At 55.3% G+C, this 7,634-nt stretch overlaps 1 protein-coding gene across 1 annotated transcript; it reads right to left on the bottom strand.

The window, feature by feature from the left end:
* Positions 1 to 57: 57 nt before the first annotated feature.
* Positions 58 to 6,060, bottom strand: EMWEY_00023340 (hypothetical protein; the record flags this gene model as incomplete). Its single annotated transcript, XM_013480783.1, has 1 exon — positions 58 to 6,060. One exon carries the CDS (start codon positions 6,058 to 6,060, stop codon positions 58 to 60), a length of 6,003 nt encoding a protein of 2,000 aa, XP_013336237.1.
* Positions 6,061 to 7,634: the final 1,574 nt, after the last annotated feature.

Raw genomic sequence — 7,634 nt, 5'->3', positions numbered from 1 at the left:
TATATATATATATATATATATATATATATATTATACACATCCATGTATTTGCTTACCTTAAGACAATGCATGAGTGTTTCCTGCGATGCTTCCTGCAGCAGCAAATGTTTTGCTGCTCGCAGCAAAAGATGAATTTCTGATGAATTCTAAAAACAAACAAGACAAAAGAAAAACACTAAAAAACAAACGCAACTGCCCGTTTTCTCTTTCTCTTCTGCTGCTGCTGCTGTTAGTGCTGCTTCTTCTGGCACTGTTGCTACTACCACTACTACTGCGGCGGGTGCTCCTTACCGCTGGTTTCTCTTCAAGTGCTCTTCGAAGGGAGCAACAGTCAGCAACAACACGCTCGTCTACAGCTGCTACTGCTGCTGATGCAGCCGCTGCTGCTGCTGTTCTCTCTTGCTCTTCACTAGGGCGGCAACGCTGCGGTGCTGCTGCAGCTGGAGCTGATGCTGAGGAAGCGGCCTCCGTTGCTGCAGAGGCAGCAGCATCCGGACCAGCAGAAATGCTACTGCTTGCAGGCGTTTCCATTTGCTGCTGCTGCGGCTGCTCTTGTGGGCTCCGTTGCTGGACATCTTCCTGCTGCTGCAGTTCCTTTTGCTGCTGTTGCTGGTCCGACAGTTCCTGTTGCTGCTGTCGGAGCATTTCCTTTTGGTGCTGTTGCTGCAGTTGCTCTTTGTGCTGTTGCTGCAGTTCCTGTTGCTGCTGTCCCTCCTGGACTTCTTGCTGCTGCTGTGTTTCTTTTTGCAGCTTCGTTTGCTGCTGCGGTTGCTGCAGCGAAGTCGGCGCCTCGCTGTCGTCTTCGCTGTCGCTGTTGCCGCTGCTACGGTTAGTGCTGCTACTGCTGCTGGTGCTACTGTTATTGGTGCTACTGTTGCTGGTGCTACTGTTGCTGGTGCTACTGTTGCTGCCACCTGTGATGCTGTTGATCCTCATGCGTATACCGCTGCTGGATGTTTTGCTGCTGTCGTCGCTCTCCGGAGCAGCAGGACTAACGTCTTCTGTACGCTTGTGCTGCAGTTGCCCCTCCTCCTGTTCCTCTTCGTCCTCCTGCTGCACCTGCCGCTTTTCTTCTGGTAACTGCTTCTGTACCTCTGTTGGTTGGTACTGCTGCTGCTCCTGCTGCTGCTCGAGCACCTCGTGTTGCTCCACTGCATGAAGCTCCCTCTCCAGTTCCTCTTCTCGTTCTTCTTCTTCTCCTTGCTGCTGCAGCTGCTGCGGGGATTCTTGTATAGGACTGCATGCAGAAGCTAGACTTGCAGTAGCCGCTACTATAGGGCTTTCTGCCGCAGCAGTAGAAATATCACGCTGCTCTTGGACTGTGTGTATTTCGGCCTTGGTGCTGCTGTTGTTGCTCCTGCTGGTGCTCTCGCCTCTGCTGCTGTTGTTGCTGCTGCTGCGAACTGCGGATGCTGTTTGACTCATACAAGGAACTTCGCTGCTGCAGCTGCCGCTTGCTTGGGCGCCAAAGCCACTGTTGCCGTCTTTATTGTTATTGCTGCTGCTGCTGCTACGCCAGCTACTGCTACTGCTGCTGCTGCTACTGCTATCACTACTGGGGCATGCGCCCCTGGTCGGTTCCGTGCAGTTGTCGTCTCGGTCGTTCCTGCTGCTGCTGCCTTTGCTGTTGCTACTGCTGGTCCCTGCTGTCTCTTCTTCGGGCTTGGCTTCGCTGCTGGTGCTCTTGTTGCTGCTGTTGCGCGCGCCAAATTTGCTGCTGTTGTATTCGTCTCTTCTGGCCGTGCTGCTGCTATCTCCGCTCCCAGTGCTGCTACCCGGGCCAGGCCTGCTGGTGGAGCTGGTTACACAGGCACTGCTGCCGTCGCTGCTGCCAGCAGCGTGCTTTGTGCCGTCCTCATACATCGCGCTGCTGCTCTTGCTGTCTCGCTTGCTGTAGCTGTTGCTGCTGTTGTTGTTACTGCTGCTGCTGCCGCTGGTGGTGGCGCTACCCTCCTGTTTGCTTCGGAACTCTGTGTACGTCCTGCCGCTGACAGCATGCGCTGTATGGCTGGTGAACCTTTGAGTGCTGTTGTTGCTGCTGTTGCTGCTGTTGCTGCTGTTGTTGCTGCTGCTTCTTCTGCCTCTTGTGGGAGACCCTGAACGTTCCCCTGGAGACACACGACTCCGTTGTTGCTCTCTCCGGTGTTGTTGTTGTTGTTGTTGCTGCTGCTGTTGCCGCTGGTGCGGGTAGTAGGGCGCATGCATCCTTAAGCGGCCGTAGCGGTCTCCACGAGGAGAGGGGCTACGGTATCTATGGCCGGGATACTGCCTGCTGCTCCTGCTGTTGCTGTTGCTGCTGTTGCGGTAGTGACCGCCTCGCCACCTTGAGGGTGACTCCATGTTGGGCCTACCTCTTCGGTCTTCTCGGTGTCTGGTTTCGAACGGATATTTGCTGCTCCGACGCCTGCGTCTGCTGCAGCTACTGCTTCTACTGCTGCTTCTACTGCTGCTACCGCAGCGCTTCCAGTGGCCAGGGTGGGCCCGCTCACGGGGGCGGCTGCCATCCCTGCTGTTAGTACGGCTGCGCCTAAAGTGTGTCGAAGGCCTCACATGGTGGCGCCTGCTGCTGCTACTGCTTCTTCTGCTTCTGCTGCTGCTGCTGCTCTTCCTCCTACTGCTTTTGCTGTGGTCGCTTCTGCTACGGCTGCGCTGGCGCCGCCTCTGTCTGTTGCAGGTGCTGCTCGGAGACAGCTCTTTACAGGGCCTAGGCAGTCTTCCTTCCCATGGCTGCTGCCTTCCTGATAACTGCGACTTGTCCCTGCCTACTGCTGGTGCTGCTGGTGCTGTTGCTGTTGCTTGACTGGGGCGCAATCCTCCTGGAAATACTTCTTTAGAAGACTTTGACTCGTTTGACGACGAAGACAGCCTCTCACATGGAGCAGCAACTGCAGCTGCAGCAGCAGCGCCAACAGGAGCAGCAGCCTCCGGCAGCCACGGATCTTTGTCGCTGTCCTCTGCAGCAGCAGCAGCAGCAGGTGCTGCTGCTGCTGGTGCTGGAGCTGAGGGTTTCCTGGAGACAGCTGGTTTCATCGTAAGGTCAGAAGCAGGCAGTACCTTCGACCCACAGTCTGTTGCCCCAGATTTGGTTGCTGCTGCGGGAGCCGCCCTTGCTGCTGCTGTTGCCGCTGCTGCTGTTGCTGTTGCTGCTGTTGCTGCTGCAGGGGTCGCTGCTGGTGAGATGCTGCTAGATGCTGCCTTCGAGCCTCGAGCCGGTGCAGGAGCTGCTGCAGTTGTTGCTGCTATTGTTCCAGCATGTACAGGCGACGGCCGGTCTCGCTTCCTCCCGTCTGCACCAGCAGCAACTTCTGCTGTCGGTTTGCTCGGAGCTCCAGCAGCAGGTGGCTCTGCTGCTGCTGCCTTTACACTCGTTGTTGCTGCTCCTGCTGCTCTTTTCGCCATTCCTGCCTCTATCGCCAGTGCTGCTACTGGCGCTGAAGAGGAGGAGGAGGCACGAGCTGCTGCAGCACTGGCTGCTGCTGTGGCAGCCAGTTTAGTTGCTGTTGCTGCTACACCTGCTGCTGCGGTTGCTGCAGAAGCAGCTGCTGCAGGATTAGGCCTTACCTCCACCTGCTGCCGCTGCATGCTGGGCTTTTGCTGCGGACTGTTTGTTGCTGCTGCGCCGCCTGTCTTGCTAGTGCTGCTGAGCTTACTGCTGCTGCTGCTAAACTTCACCTTCTGGATGATGCTGCTGCTTGTGGTGTTGCTGTTTCCGGAAGTGCTGCTGCTGCTGTTGCGGCTGCTACCATTGCTGCTGCGGGGTCTCGGCTTTGCAGGCTCCTTCAGTGCCCCTGCCTCGTCGCTGCTGCTGCTGCTGCTACTGCTGCTGCTACTGCTGCTGCTGCTGCTGCTGCGGGGGGCTTTTGGCTTGGGCTTCGTGTCTCGCTGCAGGCCACTATTTAAGGCCGCCTTTACTCTTCTTCTCTGCTGCTGTTGCAGACGCTGTCTTAGCCGCCGCTGCAGCAACTGCTGCTGCTGCTTTTCATGCTGCTCCTCCGATTTTGGCTGCTGTTGCTGTTGATGCTGTTGCGGCTGCTGCTGCGACCGTTGCGTCGCCCCTGCAGCAGCTTCTGCGACGCTCCCGCCCTTTGGCGATGGCACTTTCGCTTGTTGTTGTTGCTGCTGCTGAACCTGTGGACTCAGTTGGCGCGCTAGAGGCTGTGGACCCTTTTGCTGCTGCTGCTGCTTCTGCTTTCGCTGAAGAACAACTGCCTGCTGCTGGCTGTTAAGGGCACCAGGAGTGGCATCCCCCAACGTAGGGCCTGGAGCAGAGGCAGACGCAGCAGTTGTCGCAGCTGTTGCAGCTGCTGGTGCACCTCGGGCTGGTCCCCTATTGGGAGAGCCTCCATTTTGCACCCGGTCTCCGGGGGGTGCTGCTGGAGATATTGCTGCTTGCTTCTGCTTGCCCCTTGGCAGCAGAGCAGGAAGTGACACCAATTCTGATTCTGCCGGTGCGGCCGCTGCTGCCGTCGCTGTTGTTGTTGCGGGTGCTTGTGGTGCTTTGGCAGAAGCTGCTGCTCCTGCCTGTAGTTCTGACTTCAATGTCGTTTTTGGAGCAGCAGCTGCAGCAGCACCAGCTGCTGCTGCTGCTGTTGCATCCTTTTGGGTCAGGTGGGCAGGCTTAGCTGCAGCAGCACCCCTGGGTGACTGTGCTGGTGGAGCTGCGCCCTCAGCAGCAACAACAGTAGGAGTTGTTTTTGTTGGAGATGCGCTGGCTGTTGTGCAGACAGGAAGCTTTGACGCCGCACGTGCCTCGCAAGAACCTGCTGCATGAGGCGTTGGCGTTGTTGCTGCTGCTTCTGATGCTGCTGCTTCTGATGCTGCTACTGCTGTTGGCGATGCTGATTCTTCTGCAGTTGCTGCGGCTCCTTGCAGGCACTCCGACGACTTTTGCTTTTGCTGCTGGGCAGCAAGGTCTTGGTGCGACTCGCTCTGCTGCTTAGGCCCTTTGGGGTTGGCTGGCTGTTCATCTGGAGGCATCTGTTGTTGTTGTTGCTGCTGCTGTTGCGGCCGTCTGCGCTTTCTTACGGGCGGAGCAGCAGCAACACCAGCAGCAGCAGCTCCATTTTCCTGTCCTGGTTTTCTCTTCTGTCTTTTCCTGATTGTAGCGGCACCACCTTCAGGAGCAATTGCTGTTGCTGCTGCAGCCGTTGCTACTGCTGTTGCTGCTGCTGTTTCTGTTGCTGTTGCTGCAGGTGCTGGTGCTGTTGCTGCAGGTGGTGGTGGTGCTAGAGGTGGTACTGGGGCTGACGTTGCTGGTGGTGTTGCTGCAGCTGCCGCTGATGCCGCAGCTGGGGCAAGTACCTCTTCTTTATTGGCAGTTGCTGCAGGCGCCGATAAAGAAATTCCTGCTGCCTTCGGTATGGAACCCGCTGGGGCATTCTTGAGCGCAGCAGCAGCACCAGCAGCCTTATCTGCTGCTGTATTGATTGATACTGCTGCTGCTGGAGGATTTGCCGTTGGAGGTTCAGGGGCGTTTTGCTGCTGCGGCTGCTGCTTCTTTACACTAGAAGGCCCTGCATTAGGTGTTAACTTGGACGGAGGCCGTGCAGCCTGCTTTTCCGTTGGCTGTTGCTGCTGTGGTTGCTGCTGCTCTTGTTGTTGCTGCTGCAGTCGCTGGTGGTGTTGCTGGTTTTGCCGCTGCTCCGCCTGTGTTTTAAGCTGCTGCTGCTGCAGTTGCTGCTGCTGCAGTTGGTGCTGCTGCTGGTTTGTTGGCAGGCGTTCTATTGCTCCTCCTGCATTTTCGGTGTCCCTAATGGCTTCTGCTGCAGCAACCTGTGCAGCAGCAGCTGCAGCAGCAGCTGCAGCTGCAGCAGCAGTTGCTTTGTCTGCTGCACCTGCTGCAGACTGCCGCCTGCTGCTAGCCTTCTTAAGCGATGAATGAGGTGTATCTGTTGAACAACTCAACAGCTTCGAGCCCCTTAAATAAAACCCCAAAGGCTGCAGCGCATCTAAGCACACACCAACTTGGACAGATTTCTGTGTTAGCTGCTGCAGCAACAGCTCCAGCAGCTGCTGCAGGTGGCTCACACTCCCCTCCGCACGCTGCAGACTGTCCTGCATACTGCAGCACACAACCCCACAATCAGTACGGTTTGCGGTTTAGGCTTCTGGTTCTAGGGTTTATTTAGTGTTAGTGTTTAGTGTTTAGGCTTTAGGGTTTAGGGTTTAGGATTTGGGTTGCTGTACAGGCTGAGCTCTGTCTTGATGCATTGGAAAGGGTCATTTGCAGAGAGAAGGCGGCAGAGAGGGGGTTCGAACCCCAATGTGCTCTGCTGATCAACTGTTTCCATGAGTTACTGCTGCTGCTGCTCCTGCGCTGCCGCTGCAGTCCTGCTGATGCAGCGCAGGTGGGCTGCTGCAGCTGCGTCGGCACCAAATGTCGCCTCTTCAGTGAGGGAATACTCGTGTTGCCGCCGTCCAGGCCTCTTTGATGCTCTCAGTTGCGATGTTACCGCTGTTGCTGCTGCCGTTGCTGCTGCTGTTGCTGCTGTTGCTTCTGCTGCTATGGTTGTGACAACTCTCAGGTGCCCAATATTTAGAGGGAGACAAGACAAGGGGAAAAGGATATATGGAAGTGGCAGACAGATATTCAAGAAGGAAACACTGTGCTCAAGGACGTGCGTTTTAGGTGCAGGCTTTTGGGCTTGGGGTTTAGGGTCCCTGTAAACAACGGTGAGGCTAAGTGAGGCGGTGGGGGGCACCGGTCCAGACAAGAGTTAGGGTTTACGGTTTGTAGCTTAGGGCTTGGGGCTTGGAGTGTGTATTTTAACATACGCAGCCCCAACTGACATTCAAAGACAAATGCATTTAGCTACTGCTGCTGCTCCTGCAGCTGCAGCTGCTGCACACTCAAGTGCCTTGATAAGACGGGGGGAACGTACAAACAAATAGCCAGCAAAAAGAGTTCGTTAAGCGTACAATGGCAAGCTAAGGCTCCCTAATCCCATGGTTTCACTCTGGGTCTAGGGTCTGGGGTTTAGATTTTAGGGTATGTGGTTTCCGGTCATGGGCGTCTCAGACAGCTGCAGCGGCAGCACGAAGAAGGAGGATGCATCTCAAACGGAAGAAGTGGTTAATATCAAATGATTAATACAAAAACAAGTTTAATTTTAGAGCCGACTTGAAACCCTACAACCAAAACCCTAAACCCTCGACACGTTCCCCGCGTGCTCGTGCTCTCGGATGCACGGGTTGCGCGGCGGCGGTTTGCAACACGGATGCAAATCCAGTTTTCTTTGTAGTATTTTGGTGCGAAATTAATTTGAAAAAAGAACAAAATTAAATACCACTTTATTTCAAAAAACCGTTGCCACCTTGGCGCCTGATGCATAAGCAGTTGCACAGCGGTGACTCTCCGCAGGGCACACTAATGGATCGAGTTGCCGTTACGATGCTCTAAACACGCACGACGACGAGGTCTAAATACGGAAAACAAAAGACTTTGATACTGAATAGGTTTTCGTGTTTATACCACCAAGTCGACGGGGAGCACACAAAGAACTGAAAATACGTTTAGCCAGCGACGCGGTCAAGGGCGAGGGTTTACAGTTTTGTCTAGGGTTTTGAGGAGATTTAGTCCCTCACATGAAAATATAGGCCTGTTAGTATCCCCCTAAAGTCTAAACAATAGACTC

This window comes from Eimeria maxima, genomic scaffold (genome assembly GCF_000499605.1).
Source record: "Eimeria maxima Weybridge genomic scaffold, Emw_scaff233, whole genome shotgun sequence".
NCBI classification, from domain to species: domain Eukaryota; phylum Apicomplexa; class Conoidasida; order Eucoccidiorida; family Eimeriidae; genus Eimeria; species Eimeria maxima.
The sequence above is the reverse complement of the archived record's forward strand: the minus strand, read 5'-3'. Positions and strand labels throughout refer to the sequence as shown.